The 17,773-nt window shown below is 41.8% G+C and overlaps 2 protein-coding genes across 2 annotated transcripts; both read right to left on the bottom strand.

Annotated features, from left to right (window-relative positions):
• Positions 1-4,945: 4,945 nt before the first annotated feature.
• On the bottom strand, positions 4,946-17,342 carry LOC311082260 (scavenger receptor cysteine-rich type 1 protein M130-like; the record flags this gene model as incomplete). The annotated part of the gene is made up of 3 exons (XM_084112991.1): positions 4,946-5,157; positions 16,692-16,994; positions 17,267-17,342. The coding sequence occupies 3 exons, from the start codon at positions 17,340-17,342 to the stop codon at positions 4,946-4,948; spliced, it is 591 nt and encodes a 196-aa protein (XP_083969117.1).
• On the bottom strand, positions 5,275-14,692 carry LOC311081442 (scavenger receptor cysteine-rich type 1 protein M130-like; the record flags this gene model as incomplete). Its single annotated transcript, XM_084111979.1, has 16 exons — positions 5,275-5,486; positions 5,562-5,621; positions 9,883-10,017; positions 10,176-10,244; positions 10,347-10,412; positions 10,599-10,658; positions 10,855-10,950; positions 11,049-11,249; positions 11,339-11,569; positions 11,751-11,816; positions 12,451-12,753; positions 12,907-13,224; positions 13,301-13,624; positions 13,719-14,033; positions 14,137-14,451; positions 14,641-14,692. 16 exons carry the CDS (start codon positions 14,690-14,692, stop codon positions 5,275-5,277), a joined length of 2,823 nt encoding a protein of 940 aa, XP_083968105.1.
• Positions 17,343-17,773: the final 431 nt, after the last annotated feature.

The following is a 17,773-nucleotide window of genomic DNA, read 5'->3' as shown; positions in this document are numbered from 1 at the left end:
CAGACTTATCCAGTTCTCCCTCGTCGAGCTGGCGGAGGAGGTCGGCTTGGAGAACCTGAAGGACCGCCATTGTGTGCAGGGCTGAGGCGGCTTGCCCAGCGGCGGAGAAAGCGCGGCTGACAAACGCCGAAGTAGTCCTGCAGGCCTTAGACGGGAGGGCAGTCTTTGAACGCCATCTAGCAGATGGGGGGCAAAGATGCGCTGCAACCGCCTGTTCGACCGGTGGGATCCGGTCATACCCCTTCTCCGTGGCTCCATCCACGCGGGAAAGAGCTGCTGAGGCCGGAGAGCGGAGTCTGGCCGAAACCGGAGCATTCCACGATTTAGCAAGCTCCTCGTGAAGCTCCGGTAAAAAAGGCGCTGGTCTGGACGCTGGAGCTTGTCGACTGGCGGGCAGGAAGCATCCGTCGAGCCTGTTGGGCGGGGACACCGCTGGCGGAGACCATTCGAGGCCCAGGCGCTCGACTGCCAAAGTGAGGAGGCGGAGAAGCTCGGCGTCCACACTGGCGTGAGTCCTGCTGGACGCTCTGGTGGAGGAGGCGGAGCGGACAGAACCGGACCATCCCTCGCTGTCCGACGCCATTAACGAGCACGTGTCCAGTAGCGCGTTATCATCCGCTTCATCCCCTGAGGCGACGGCATCGAGGGCGAGAGCCGTCGGCTGCGCGTCGGGAAGCGGGGGCGGAGAAGGAGAGAGCGAGGCTCGCGGGAGAGGCTCCGGCGAGGCCCTGGCTCGAGTCTCGGGCTCCGGTGGTCGTTGAGAGCGGCGTTTCTTCTTACGCGGCCCGACGACAGTTGGAGCAGGCTCTGTGAAGAGGGCGAGTCGAGCCCGCAGGGTCGACATCGGTAGCTCTTCACAGAAGGTGCAGCCGCCCGAGGAAAGCGCGACGGCTGCGTGATCCCGGCCCAGGCAGAGAGCGCAGATAAGATGGCGGTCTCTGTCGCTGAGCGTAGAGCGGCATGAGCCGCACGTGGTGCGAGGCATTTGCAACAACGCCTCCGCTCTTTTAGAAAGTGCTGCGGAAGCAAAACACACAGAAAGAGCTTAACAAAAGGATATCGCCGGATAGCTGAGCTGGCACGGCAGGCTGAAGGCGGCGAAGATTCGACCGGCTTCCTCAGGCTGTCCTAAGCTGGCTCGTTAGCTGTTCCTTGCAGGACAACGGCGACGGCTTCCTCTCCGAGTTCAGCGATGCGAGTGCTTCGCTGAAAAGACAGAAATCAGAGAATATAGCCTACGAGCCTTCCTTATATACGCTCTGACGCCGCCCATTCTGGCGGGCTGTGACGCGCGAGGGCGCGCGCGCCCTCATTGGGCGTGACGTCACGCAAGGCTCACTGGTAGGCTTAAGCAGTTGCCGCGCGGCAGCCAATGAGCGTGCAGTATGCCGCTCTAGCTCAGCTGCCCGCAGCTGCACTGCGTTGACAAAATATGAATTAAGGATAATTTTGGCTTCAGTATCTCGAGAAAAGAAGACTTTCCCACAGCGTAAGCAAGCTTACGCAATACGAGAGAACCTCTCGTAAGAGAACATATAATACAGAAAAAATATATATTACAGACGTAATGCAGACAAAACGTGTAGCAATACAGATTTGTTAACAAAGTTTTCCACATAAAACAAAATCATTACTTGTGTAAACATAAATCCATTGGCAACAAGTAGAAAAGCAAGAGTGGAATGCTTTTAAGTCCAGCATTATTTACCTGAACAGATGACCCCGACATTTGAATGCTGACTACAGACATTTATGCTCCATCCTGACGCCCAGCAGTTCTTCAGTGTTGACTCTGATCCAGCACATAACACAGCACTCATCCATATTGGTTCTGATCCTTGTCCAAACTGAGAATCACTCAGAGCATCTACAGGTTCTCCACAGTCCAGCTCTCTACACACCACTGTAGCATCAGTCATATCCCAAAAATCACCACACACTGTTCCCCACTGACCTCTATGAAGAACCTCCACTCTACCAGCACAGCGACTTCTACCACCAACCAGCCTCACATTCTTTCTATCTAAGTGACAGAAGAATAAAGAGAGAGACTAGGCGTTAAAGGTAAAAAAATAATAATAATAATAATAATCTCATATTTTATTTCTTACCAGCACAGATCAGCCCCTGGTAATTATGTGAACAACTGTTTTTATGAAAAGATGTTGGACAGAGGTGAATCTGAGACTCATTTCCTCTGCACTGAATCTCTTGTGTCCACATCTGAGCGTCTCCTTTGCCAAAAGCATCTTCTCCCAGCACCTGTACAGGAGCCCCACAGTCCAGCTCTCTACACACAACCTCTGCATCCTGCTGGTCAAAGGCAGCGTCACACACTGAAACCCACGACTGATTGTGAAGTATCTCTAACCTCCCAGAGCAACTGGAGTTTCCGATAAGCCTGACACCTGAAGTAGCAAGAGATAAATAACCGTTTTTTGTTTGTTATCTAAATGTCATTCATTTCTACCACACAGAAACATTCATTAATGTAAAAAGGAATCAATGGAAATTAATGAAAAGCTTTATGAAAGGTTAATTTAAATGGATAGTTCGTTCAAAAATGAAAACTCTGCCATTATTTACTAATCCATCCATCCGCCAAACTGCTTGTCCTGTGTAGGGTTGCAGGGATGCTGGAGCCTATCACGTCTCAAGGCAAAGGTAGGGAAATACCCACGATGAATGGCCATCCCATCACAGAACTAACACACACAGACATACACATTCACATGCTCACTAATACCTACAGACAATTTACTGTCTCCAATTTACCTATCCTGCATGTCAATCCAAATTCATGACCTTCTTTTCTTCCATGGAACACAAAAAGCAAATTTTTGAAGAATATCCTGGCCAGTGGCCACTGCTTTGAACATAATGGAAGCAAGTTAAGACAGGCTATCGAAGCACCAACATGACAAAGAATAATATTAAAGTTTGTTCTGTTGCTCACAAAAAAGCTACTGAATGTAATTTTATAAAACACTGCACAAACCTCATTTACCACTTTATGGTGTTTCTTATTTTGGATCCTGAAAAAAAAACACATCTTTTGTGCTCCACAGAAGAAAGTGATTCTGATTTGGCCTGACTTGAGGGTGAGTAAAATAATGAAATAATTTTAATTTTTGGTGAACTATCCCTTTAAGGCAGGTGGATCTTGAGTAATATAAAAACAGAATTGAGGTTTGGAGCAGCTTACCTGAACAAATGACTCCCGCATCATTAGTATGATCACACTGATATAAACCCCACTATACTGATCCACAGTTCTTCAGAGTAGATTCTGATCCAGTACATAACTTGCGATTTGGCCAGATTGGTCCTGATCCAGATCCAAAATAAGCATCACCCAGAACATCTACAGGTTCTCCACAGTCCAGCTCTCTACACACCACTGCAGCATCAGCCATATCAAAGTCAATACCACACACTGTTCCCCACTCTCCTCTATGAAGAACCTTCACTCTACCAGCACAGCGACTGTGACCACCAACCAGTCTTACTCTCATAATGTCTATAAATGATTAATGAAAATAGTGAGAGATAAGATAAAGATACAAACAAACAGAAAGAAAAAAGTATCACACAAATAGGAAAAATATATTATGGAACTAATATGCATTCTAGATTTAGTGGACATTCAATTTAATTTCAGTTTATTAAAAAAACAATCCTCTAACCTGCACACACCAGATCAACACTGGTGTTATCAGAACAGTTGTTTTCAAGTGATAGTGATGTTGGGCAGTTGTGAATCTGAGACTCATTTCCGTTGCACTGAATCTCTCGTGTCCACATCTGAGTGTCTCCTTTGCCAAAAGCATCTTCTCCCAGCACCTGTACAGGAGCCCCACAGTCCAGCTCTCTACACACAACCTCTGCATCCTGCTGGTCAAAGGCAGCGTCACACACTGAAACCCACGACTGATCATCAAGTATCTCTAACCTCCCAGAGCAGCGAGAACCTCCAACCAGCCTGACTTCTAAATAAAAAAACACAGATCAACAAAATTATGGCTTATTAAGGTATATAGCAGGACAGATTTCCACCTACAAGGCCCTGTCCTGAATGGAGCACTTGAGGTGCATTTGAGGTCTTGCAGAATAGTAATGGCTGCTGCTTGCGAATGCCTGTGAGTTCCACAGGTCCATCTGGGACACAACCTCAGATTTTCATAACTGTACACTGTATTTAGTTTCCTCTTTAACTGTATGTGTACGTATATGTAAATATGTGCTACAGTAAGCAAAACTAGGAAATGTTGTGACAGTTCAAATTAAAATTGTACAATTATAAATAGAGTATATCTATTTTATATAAAATTAATTTTAACAGAAGAGAAAGGTAGAAAATAATCATGGAAAATAAAAATTATGACTGCTTCTGACAAGTGTTTTGTATAATAATATGAAACTTTTAACTTACCTGAACAAATGACTTGAGCGCTCTTATGAAGACACTCATCAGGAACATTCAATTTTATGGATCCACATTTCTTAAGTGTAGACTCTGATCCACTACAAATTGCAATTTTCATTAAGACTGGCCTTGATCCCAGTCCAAAATGAGCATCACCCAGAGCATCTACAGGTTCTCCACAGTCCAGCTCTCTACACACCACTGCAGCATCTGCCAAATCCCAGCCAACTCCACACACTGTTCCCCACTGACCTCTATGAAGAACCTCCACTCTACCAGCACACCGACTGCTACCATTTACCAGTCTCACATTTCTTATGTCTTGGAACGAAAGAAAGAGAGAAAGGCAATAGAAAAAAAGTGAGTTGACATGTAAAATGTCAAAATAAAATGAAATAAAACTGCTCTGTTACATTTTGAACTGTTACCAGTACACAGCAACCCAATGTTGTGATCATGTGAACAGTTGTTTTCATCTAATGGTGATGTTGGACAGAGGTGAATCTGAGACTCATTTCCTCAGCACTGAATCTCTTGTGTCCACATCTGAGCGTCTCCTTTTCCAAAAGCATCTTCTCCCAGCACCTGTACAGGAGCCCCACAGTCCAGCTCTCTACACACAACCTCTGCATCCTGCTGGTCAAAGGCAGCGTCACACACTGAAACCCACGACTGATCATAAAGTATCTCTAACCTCCCAGAGCAGCGAGAACCTCCAACCAGCCTGACTTCTAAATAGGACAACATAGATCAACAAAAATGATTTGTTGATTTGCTTTTGAATGACTGAATAATTAAACATTTTAACAATTAAAATCAATGAGAAACCAATAAGGAAATACAAAACGTTATACATATATATTACCTGAGCAGATGACTCCAGCATCTTTACTATGATCACAGTTGTGTTTTTCCCATCCTCCTGATCCACACTTCTCCACTGTTGACTCTGATCCTTTACACATGACATAACTCATCCAGATTGGTCCTGATCCTGGTCCAAAATGAGCATCACCCAGAGCATCTACAGGTTCTCCACAGTCCAGCTCTCTACACACCACTGCAGCATCAGCCAAATCCCAGTCATAGTGACACACTGTTCCCCACTGACCTCTATGAAGAACCTCCACTCTACCAGCACAGCGACTGGGACCACCAACCAACCTCACATTCACATGGACTGATGCTGAGAGAGCTGACACAATGAGAGAAAGATAAAGGGAGAGCAGAAAAGAGGAAGAGAAAAATACATACACAGGGTAAAAAAGAGACAACTAAGTTGTGTAAATTAATATTTCTTCCTTTTTTTCTTTGTATGGTGCAGTGGACCTGTTTAGCTGTTGACATGATAATGGTGCAATATGGAAGCCATAAGGTGCCATGTATTATTCTTTTTTTTTCTTGGTTTTTCACAAAAATGTTTGATCACAGCTTAATTTTCTTTAGGATCTCAAACTATATATAAAAAAAAAAAAATTGGTATGGATGTAACAAAAGCCATTTCTGTACTGTATATATATATATATATATATATATATATATATATATATACACACTGCTTAATCATGGATAAGTAAATAGTTTTAACTTTTGTAAAATTATGTTTGACAAATGCGATTAAATAATTTGCAGCTTACAAGAGAAATTGTGTACAGTTTTTTGTCATGTGAAAATTAAGCAGAGATCTAATAATCTGATGATCTGTAAATAACAAATGCATTCATTATTATTATTATTATTATTATATTATCATCTGAGGCACCACATTACAGTCAAACTTAATTTTGAGTTTTTGAACAATACAAATACTGAATTTCTGAAAATAACATCACTTTCATTCATTGTCTACTTACCAGCTGTGATGAGTATTATAATTGAATGCCAAGGTGTCAGGCATCTCTCCATCTCTCTCTGCTTGATTCATTCAACATCCAGTACAAGCTTCTCCGCACTGATGATACATAAGTACAAGCGTCCTCTCTCAGCCCCCTTAATGAGAGAGAAAGAGGTTCAAAACCCTCCAATCACACTCGCTGTTACCTTATTAGACAGAACAGAGGAAATCATCAAACAACTTCAGTGACAAATCAGACCAGGCTTTTATGACTTTCTCCATATATATCTAACAGTCAGTGCTGATGAGCTCCTCCTCCCCACCCATCAAGAGGGGATGCAGAAACACACACACACACACACACACACACACACACACACACACACACACACGTATTTCACTGACTTACAGGAGACAGGAAACTCTCCAGTTTATTTACAGCATCAAAGCCCAACACCTGCAGAGAAGAGATAAAAGCACTGATAACTAACTGTGAATGTCCTACACACTGTCTATTAATGTATACATTATGTTAGCATGATATTAACACGTAATAAACTCAACTCTGTAAAATGGATAGCCTACTATTGTAAAATGGCATTAAAAACATTAAGTTAATAAATGCTTGCAAGGACACAGTGCAAAAGTTAGCTCTAATTACACAGAGGGGTGGAAAACATCACAAACTTAATTTTGTGACACCTTCCTTCAGTGCATGTCAAATAATTCCTTTGACTAATGTGAAATTGACCTAATTCCACAAAAGTGGTTTCAGATGGCCCACAAAAACCATAACCATAGTAAAAATAAGCATGTTGTTCACATTGTGACCAGCAGAGAGAGCCAGTACTACAGTACATATCTGCCAAAGCACCCTGTACTGTACCCTCATATTTTTCAGTATTTTACCGTTTGGATGAGAGTTTTTTATGTAATTTCTCTTGTGAAATGGCAAGTATAAAAAAATTAAAATATAAATATAAATAAAAGGCAGGATTTCTGAAGAAGACACTTTTAGCTCATAACAAATTATATCAATAACCTATAAAAGTTTGGAAGTAATATACGAGTAATGCCATAAGATTTATAAGCGGTTTCCCTCATGGGAACCAAAAAATTTCCCCACAAGGACAAGGATAAAGGATATTGCATAAATGCATACTTTCATATACATGTAGTAGCTTCCCATCACAGAACGTTCTTGAGATTTGCATTTGAAGGGGTGTCTTACCAAGATACAGTCCCACCATTTGGACTGGCCCTAGTTCCATGCACCTTCACGAAATGCGTGGATGTGGCCCTCTCCCGCTGAAATAGATTGGAGTACGCATCCTGAATTACCTTGATGATTGGTTGTTCTTAGCCCAATTGAAGGAGGAGCTATGTGCGCGCAGATCTCTGCTTCTCAGCTATTTGGAAAGTCTGGGGTTCAGGATCAAGCTGAGCAAAAGCTTGCTGTCCCCCAGCCAGCGGATCTCGTTCCTGGGGGCAGTATTCGATTCGTCCCAGATGCCTGGATTTTGCCGGAACGCTCCCTGAAAATTCAGGGACTAGTTGCGTCATTCAAAGTTGGGGACAACCTCCCCCTGAAAATGTTCCCCCAGACCCTACTGGGCCTCATGGAAGTAGCCTCCTCAGTATTTCCTTGGGCCTGTTACATATGTGGCAACTACAACACTGGTTGAATGCCCGCATCCTACCTCGAGCGTGGCGTGAGGGCTGCCTCACTCTCAGGGTGACCCTCGGCTGTACCAAAGCCCTGGTCCCCTGGAAATCGCTCCATCTGTATCAGTTAGGTGTAGAACTGGGCTCGGTTTCATCATAGGGCGCCCCAACCAGTCTTGGACAGCATCCATCACAACTACTTTCCTTCTAGTAGTCGTGATGGTTGCCTCCAAGACTGGTTGGGGAAATTATGACAGTACTTCTGGGCTTCAAGGAGTTCCAGTCAGATCTCAGGGGGCACCATGTCCTGGTCCAATCGGACAGCATGACAGTGGTAATCTATATAAATCATCAAGGGGGTCTCAGGTCTCGTCCGATAAACAGGCTGGCACACCGCCGCCTTCTGTAGGCACAGTACAATCTTCACTCAGTAAGAGCGATACATGTGCCGGGATCCATGAACATGGGAGCAGATATTCTGATAACCCATTAGTTAAGCATGAATTAATGCAGATTAGTGCACCCGTATTGTAAAGTGTTACCAACTTTTCATCAGCTCTCTAGCAATTCTGAAGAAAAAGAGACTGTTGTCTGCTCTGGGGAGAAAGATAAAGGTAGAGAGAGGGGAGGGGCTTCTGACGACCACTAATCATATACAGAGTTAAACTTAGAGAACAGTTACAACAACAAATCAGCCAATAAATCTCCATATATATCAAGAGAATGCCAATATATCTCCATATATATCTAATGCCAATATATCTCCATAAATATCAAGAGAATGCTTCTGTTGATGAACGGTACTCCTCCACCTTTCAGACAATTTACTGAAGATACAAACATGATAAACTCACCCAGCTGTCATGACAGTGAGTGTGGGAAACACTTCAGTGTACATACAGCGCCAGAGTCTGACACCTGCAGAGATACAAGCACTGATAACTAACTGCTGACAACAAACACTGAGAAGACAGAAATGCATATCAAAGGTCTATTCCTGAATAAAAGTATATAACATTTCATAGAATTGTATTGAACTTTTGCATTTTGTGTGCAGAAAACAGTTTGTTGAAACAAAATTCACAATAATGATAATAATAATAATAATAATGACATAATATCCATGCACATAGCATAGTCAGTCTGATTTTAATTCCTAAACAGGAAAGAAAAAAAAAAAAAAAAAAAAAAAAATCACAACAACAGTAAAATTGGACAGAAATATGAAACAAGTACATAAAATGCATGCTGTAGGCACCCCGTGTACTGTTTCTCAAAAAACCCTCTGCAGGACATAAAGTGAACAACATGCTCTTCTGCTCAGTTAGAGAGTCATTACATTCTTTTGAGGGAAAGATCCTTGATCACAGCTGCTGTTTGTAAACTTATTTCCCAAAGTACATTCCAACGTTCTTTAGCTAAATATATATTTCCACCATCAGTGGGTCTACATTCAAAAGAAAAATTATATTTTTTATTTTTTATATTTATTTATATTTTTAAGAGGCTGTGAAATATTAAAGACTGGATCAGTGGAAGTTAAAGCATCTGATATTATAACAATTACAATCAAAAACTGATTAAACGTAATTGATTTAGTAGATTTCAATACAAAATGTTACATAAAAGATTGGCGAACAGCACTTGTATAGCATCAAAGACACTTAAACTCTACAGAAAACGTAAAAGCTTTGAAAGGATTTGAGGCAGTGATTGTCGTTTCAGTTATAAAGTCCCTCCCTGTTTTCCTGGCTCCTCCTCCACATCATCATAGTCTATTATTAGAAAACAAGAGCAAATTAATTTATCAATATATGCTTTAAAAAGTATTATAAATGAACACATCAATATTGGCAGTCAAGTTAAATGAACTATCATGATCACAGAAATTGATATTATAAAACGATTATAAAAAACAAAACGTAAATTCAAGGTAAAAAAAATGTCAGTAACGTACCAAACATGCCACTCATACATTCCCTGATATACTTCACATCATCATATTCCTCCTGAACACCCTCTAGTAATTTGAATCCCACACCTGCTTTATCCTTGGAGAATTGCCGTACAATGATGACATCATCATAATTTTCTGGCAAGTCAAAAGAGACAAATAAACAAAATAATGAAAAATTAAATGCATCCATTAAATGTGCAAGATTTTGGATTTTGAAACAGTGCATATGTATAATTAAAATGCATATAAATCTATATTGTTAAAACCTGTAGAAATGATAATAAGAAATAAACCTGTATCACGAGATCTCAGTCCAACAGTGATTATATCATCATAATTCTCAGGTGTGATTTGCTGCTCTTCTAAATGAGTTAACAGCAAGGAGGAAATAAACAAAAACTGCTTTTACTATACAGAGGCCCAATAGTTCATTTAATTTAGTGAAATGAGTTCAAGTCACTGACCTTTATTTGACCCTTCAGTGGTGGTGATGTCATAGTAGTCAGGTGCGGCTCCTACTGCAGAATTTGCTTTAAAAAGCATCGATAAAAAAAAGAGAGATTCAATAAATCCTTATCTGAATTATTACATGCTGGATGTTTTATATACTTTAAACTCAGTTAAGATAACCAGCTAAGAGAATGTTTTTAATTAATTCAACATCCATTAATTTCTGTATGTTGCAGATATATTGATTTATACTTGAGTCCTCTAACCTGAAAGAAGCTCATCAGCATCTTCATACTCAGAATGCTGTTCTTCTGAAATGACACTTCCTATTATGGAGAAGTAGATTAATCAGACACACGTTCACAGGTGTAAATCAACCAAAATCCCCAAATCCTTTGAATCACAACACTAACCCTGTATCATTTCAGATAACACAAATGGATATATGTGATTAACTCTACTCTCCGCTATGAATAAAGTGATTATGATCTCCTCAAATCAGACTCTATGACATTTACTCACCCCTCTGAGTGAAGAAACTCTGTCTATTAGTGGGTCTGTGATGAATCTCCTCATAAACGGCCTCAGTCGTCGTCCTGTGTCTCCTCTTAGAGAGAGCTGTGAGTGTAGACAGACAAACCTGCTGTCAGTTCACAACACATGACTGATCACACCCTGATTAAGACACAATATGACAGTCTCTGGATCTCTCCTACCTCTCCTCATCACTCTGTTCTGCTGAATCAGTATAAGCAGTGGCACTAAGAGCAGTAAGAGCAAAACTCCCAGTACAACCACAAGCACAGAGAGAGACACTGGAGGAGTTTGTGGAGGAGTGACTGATGTTGAGCGCACTGTCTGAGAAACTGGAGGAGAAGCTGATGTTGTTGTGGCAGGAGTAGTGGACACTGACAAATCTGGCAAAACAGACACAGACACATTCGATTTCATGCAAATACAGAGATATTATTCAAATGACTACAATTGCTCAGTGTTTTGCTCTGACCTGCACAGGTGAGTCCAGCGTGCTCTTTGTGGGAGCAGTCAGTGTGGTTCTTCAGGGAGAGAGGACAGTCCCACAGGTGAATCTCATTCCCTCTGCACTCGACTCTGTTCAGCCACACAACACCTTTACCAGCACCAAAGACTGAATTCCCATCAGCCCTCAGTGCTGCTTCACAACCCAGCTGCCTGCAGACCACCTGAGCATCGCTGATGTCCCACAGATCAGCACAGACTGAACCCCCACACAGCGTTATGATACACCTCCAGCCTCCCAGAGCACCGGCCCAAACCTCCACTCAATCTGAGAGGAAGGCGTTCTAAATTGCACATAGAAGACAACACATTAATATCCAGAAAAGTACTATTCTGGTCACATGACTGTTATGATGTTCTTTGCCATCAAATTAACTTACCTGAACACTGTCTCTGGTAGGGAAATGTAGAAAAATAGCTTCGAGGGGATTCAAGACTTTCATGTTCTGGATTCACAAGTTAGACCATTATAAACATTATTCATTATTGTTAATATTTATTAATAAACATGCTAATGTTAACTAATGAAACCTTTTTAGTAAAGTGTTACAAAAAAAGGATATGTCTCCATAATGCTGACAATTTACAGAGTCTTTACAATGACTGTCTTTTGGCAGTGCCGCAGCTGTCAAGAGTTCAATGTGAGTAGATGACATGAAGCGGCCTGAGTTAAACTACACTGATAACAGGTGGGCGTTAATTTCCCAATACAGCTGCAGATCGCAGTGAAGTTCAGTGGGATTTTTGTCCCCAAAATGATAAGCAGCAGTCATATACCTTATTTGGGGAGTATTTTAACTCATGGTGCTGCAAGCCATGCTCCTTTTGTCTCATCTGTATTTGGCACAGAATGCAATTCATACATGTTTGTGGGGTAGTGCTCAAAACAGAATTCCTTAATTTTATTGGCTTGACCCTGAGCTTATTTGTATTCTTAGTAGTGTTAAAAAAAAAATCTGTTTAATTAATTCAGTTGCTGTTTTTATCTAGTATTAACATGGAGACCAGAAATAGGACAACGGACGTTCGAATCTGTCATGGCAGCACTTCAGGTGGAGAATATATTATATTATACCTTACCTGAGCAGGTGATTTTAGCCACTTCATCTTCACCACAGTCATTCTTTCCCAAAGGTGAAGACGGACACTGCCACAGATTTGTATCATGTGGTCGACATTTTATTTTATCCAGCCAGTTACGAGCTGATTCCACCCTTGTTATAGAATTGGAAAAAGCACCAGATCTTCCACAGTTCAGCTCTTGACAGATCAGACTCACTGTGTCTAATTCCATCTGGTTCCAGCACACATTACCCCAGGATCCATTGTAGAAAACCTCCACATTCCCTTCACAGCCCTCAGTTAACCTGATCTCTTTAAACTCTTGATGGAAACATGAACACAACCTAATAGCTTTAATCGAACTCCATTTATTTCAACTACTGAATTTTACATATATATATGGATTACTGAAATATACCAAATAATATTTTAGATTTTAAATGTTACAAAAAAGTTTTTTTTAGTTGTGTTCACCTGAGCACACGACTCCTACATCCTCCTTGTGTTGACAGTCATGTTTCCCCCAGCCTGGAGAAGAGCAGTTCCACAGGGACGTCTCATTCCCCTCACACTCCACCTCATCCAGCCATATGGGTCCAGAACCAGGACCAAACCAGGCTGGTACCTGCTGGTTACTGAGGGCCACTCCACACTGCAGCTGTCTGCACACCACATGGGCATCTTTAATATCCCAGGAGTCATCACACACTGTCCCCCATGAGCCGCTGTGAAAAACCTCCAGCCTCCCTGCACAGTCTCCCCCAGAACCCACCAGCCTGATGGACCCGCGACCTGATATTCAGAGAGAGAAAAACACATTATTGATCACTAACAACTGAAGAATCTGCCCAGATGTTGTTGTTCTCACCAAGGCAGGTGATTGACAGCTGTTGTGTGGAGCTGCAGTTGAGAGTTTGTGGAGAGCTGCAGTTCCCCAGATGAGCTTCACTCCCAGAGCACTGGAAGCCCATCACACACTCATGACTGTGTTCAGGACTGGATGAAGAGGAGCCGGAGAAGTTCAGCACAGAGCCACAGCCCAGCTGTCTGCAGACCACAGAGGATTCAGTGAGACTCCAGGAGTCCAGCAGAACTCTCCTCCAGACCTGATGGATGGAAACTTCCAGCTCCCCCTCACACTGTCTCTCTCCAGACAACCGCACCAGACCATCATGAACAGCCAGAGAGGAACCTGAGGAGAAGATCTGAGGTTTTACTAAAATAAGAATTATGTTATAACATGGTGAAAAAGAGCATAATGCTCTGAGTGTCAAATATAATTTTACCAGAGCAGAGGACTCCAACATCTTGTCTATGAGAACATTCAGCTCGACTCCATGAAGAGATGGAACATTCTGAGAGTTTTGTTTCATTCCCGTCACAATCAAATACATCAGCCCAGATTTCACCACCTCCCTCTCCAAACCAGTCTGATCCCACAACAGACACAGCAATCCCACAATTCAGCTGTCTACAAAGGACGCTGGCAGCTCTCATATCCCAGCATGCATCACACACTGAGCCCCATTCATTGAGGAACCGAAGCTCCACTCTTCCAGAACAGGAGTCTGAACCGTTCATCAGTTTGGCCTCTGTGTAACCTGAATAAAGGACATAGAGGTTAAAATAAAGTATAATGCAGCTGACAGAGAACATATACTGTTTTAAATACAAACAAAGAGACAATGAATATTTATAATTTACCAGAGCAGATCAGTCCCACATTATAGTCACTGGTACAGCTTTGTTTGTGTGATAATGAAATTGAGCAAAATGAAATATGAGATTCATTTCCTCTGCACTGAATCTCTTGTGTCCACATCTGAGCGTCTCCTTTGCCAAAAGCATCTTCTCCCAGCACCTGTACAGGAGCCCCACAGTCCAGCTCTCTACACACAACCTCTGCATCCTGCTGGTCAAAGGCAGCGTCACACACTGAAACCCACGACTGATCATCAAGTATCTCTAACCTCCCAGAGCACAGGTGAGGTCCATTAACGAGTCTGGAAGCTTTATGACCTTTTAATATTACAGGAATGACAGTGCACAGTAGACAAAAACAAATGCTTGATAGTTAAATACAATAAACATACAAACAGTTTTTCAAACAAACTATTTTTTATGTCACAACAAATTAATGGGCAATCAGTTAAATTATTCACCCGAACAGATGACACCGGCATCATAATTGTGAGTACAGACATGTACGCTCCATCCTGCTGACCCACACTTCTTCAGTGTTGACTCTGATCCAGTGCATAATACATCTATCAATATTGGTCCTGATCCTGGTCCAAAATAAGCATCACTCAGAGCATCTACAGGTTCTCCACAGTCCAGTTCTCTACACACCACTGCAGCATCAGGCAAATCCCAGTCATAGTGACACACTGTTCCCCACTGACCTCTATGAAGAACCTCCACTCTACCAGCACAGCGACTGTTACCACCAACCAGCCTCACATACTTTTTATCTAAGTGACAGAAAAATACAGATAGAGACCGTGATTGCATCTCTGTAAACACACTAGTTCGCGTATCAGTAAATTGTGTACACAAATTCAGCACTGGTAAAGCACACTGGCTCACTACACATTTGGACACTGATTTTTCAATTCCGGTGATATGACTAGGTGCTTGTGTCATAAAACGTCACCACAGGTATTTATTAACAACACACATAACATCTTTCTGACATTTCTTTTTGCCGTTTAAAGTATGTTATGAAATATACTTTGATTGTTGTTATATATATCTGAAACATTTTAGCCAAATTTGAATTATAAATATTTACAACACTGTTCACTACTTATCTACTGATGTTTATACTGACATATTGGTTTGTGCGATTTGTTTTGCACTTAACAGAATTTCCATTAAGGGGAACATAGTGAGCATCTAGTTTTTAGAATGCATTGTGGGATTTTTAGGGAGCGAACATTTCAGTGAACTTGAAGGATTTTGTGATTGAGACAGATCTTAAAATGGCTGGCTCCTTGGTCAGTGTTCTGACTGTGAAATATGAAGCTGACTGAGATGCACCCTATTAGTAAAAGGTATGATATTACTATATTCTTTTAACTCACCAGCACAGATCAGCCCCTGGTAATTATAATGTGAACAGCTGTTTTTATGTAAGGATGTTGGACAGAGGTGAATCTGAGACTCATTTCCTCTGCACTGAATCTCTTGTGCCCACATCTGAGCGTCTCCTTTGCCAAAAGCATCTTCTCCCAGCACCTGTACAGGAGCCCCACAGTCCAGCTCTCTACACACAACCTCTGCATCCTGCTGGTCAAAGGCAGCGTCACACACTGAAACCCACGACTGATCATCAAGCATCTCCAACCTCCCAGAGCAACTGGAGTTTCCAATAAGCCTGACACCTGAAGTAGCAAGAGATAAGAAACATTTCAATTTTGTTTATTTAAAGGTGTGTAATTCTTGTCATTATTGTTCTACCATAAAGCACCACTTATTAATGGGAAAGGAGTAAAACAGTCAAATTACTCAATCTCTCATGTCAACCCATATCATATGACTTTCATTTTTATGGAACATAAAAAGGGAATTTTACAGAATATCCTGGTAGTCTTTTCAATATAATGAAAGTAAAAAAAACAAAACAAAAAAAAACATTGTGTGCTCTACAGAACAAAGTCATAGAGGTTTGAAAGACAAAGTAAATGATGACTGATTTTTCATTTTTGGTTGAACTTTCCCTTTAAGATAGTTGAAATATCAGTGATCTAAAAACAGTGCAGGGTTTGGAGCAGTTTACCTGAGCAGATTACTCCTGCATCTTTAGTATGATCACAGTCATACAAAGCCCAATTTACTGTTCCACAGTTCTTCAGTGTAGATTCTGATCCCGAACATAACGTGCGATTTGCCCAGATTGGTCCTGATCCTGGTCCAAAATGAGCATCACCAAGAGCATCTACAGGTTCTCCACAGTCCAGCTCTCTACACACCACTGCAGCATCAGGCAAATCCCAACCAGCACCACACACTGTTCCCCACTGACCTCTATGAAGAACCTCCACTGTACCAGCACAGCGACTGTGACCACCAACCAGCCTTACTCTTAAATTGTCTATAAAGTAAATAAAGAGGGAGTAAAGACATATGGACAAAAGGAAAGAATGAGGAAAAAAGTATCACAATAAGAGAAAAAACTATGATACAATTTATTAATATTTAGAGTAGATTTTGGAAACATTAAATTTGATTTCAGTTTATTTAAAAAAGGCTCAAACCTGCACACACCAGTCCAACATCATTTTCATGAGAACAGTTGTTTTCATGTGATGGTGATGTTGGACAGAGGTGAGTCTGAGATTCATTTCCTCTGCACTGAATCTCTTGTGTCCACATCTGAGCGTCTCCTTTGCCAAAAGCATCTTCTCCCAGCACCTGTACAGGAGCCCCACAGTCCAGCTCTCTACACACAACCTCTGCATCCTGCTGGTCAAAGGCAGCGTCACACACTGAAACCCACGACTGATCATGAAGTATCTCTAACCTCCCAGAGCAGCGAGAACCTCCAACCAGTCGGACTTCTGAAAGAATAAAACAGGAAAAAACTAAATTTAAATTTAGAGAACTTCAATAATGAGTCAGTCAAATAATTAATATATCAATCAACGGGAAATCATATTTTCCTTTATCTTCTGAAATAAAATATATTTATTATGAAAACATATTATTGTAACGGTCATCAGCTGTGTGTTTGTTTGTTTGGACTGCCTACCTGGACTTTGACCTGTTGCCTGTTCATTTGTTTACGTGTCTGGATTGTCCCCTTCTGAATAAAGCTGCAATTGGATCTCACCTTCGTGTCTCAGAGCGGTTCGTGACAGAAAACTATGCCAACACAGATCCAGCAGCCAAGTAAGACCCAGACCCATCGATGAATCCAGCAGCACAAATTATATGTCTCTGTCAAGGAGATCGACCCATCGAGAATTATGTAATGGACTTTTTGAAGCTTGCTCCTCTGACTTACATGGATGAGGTATGTCTAATGATATTTTTTAGCAGAGGACTATCTGAGTCACTCAACTACCGTATGCCATTGCATGACCCTAACGGGACTCTTGAACAGTATATTGACTTGGCCCTTTCCTTGAGCGGATCATCATTTACTGTGGGCCTTGCGGAGGAAGAACCCCGCAAACTCACGAGAATCTCTAAGCCTGAGAATCTTCACGTCATGCGACCCATCAGGCCCATCACCGGATCGGTCTCTGGATGTTCTAGATTAATGTCCAGCGTGATGGACTCACCGCTCATGTCAGCACGGAGGGCCAAGAAGATCGGCCGAACGGGGTCTCGTCCT

Source organism: Abramis brama (genome assembly GCF_963993115.1).
Source record: "Abramis brama genome assembly, chromosome: 4".
Classification (NCBI taxonomy): Eukaryota; Metazoa; Chordata; class Actinopteri; order Cypriniformes; family Leuciscidae; genus Abramis; species Abramis brama.
This window is presented reverse-complemented; position numbering and strand designations above follow the sequence as displayed.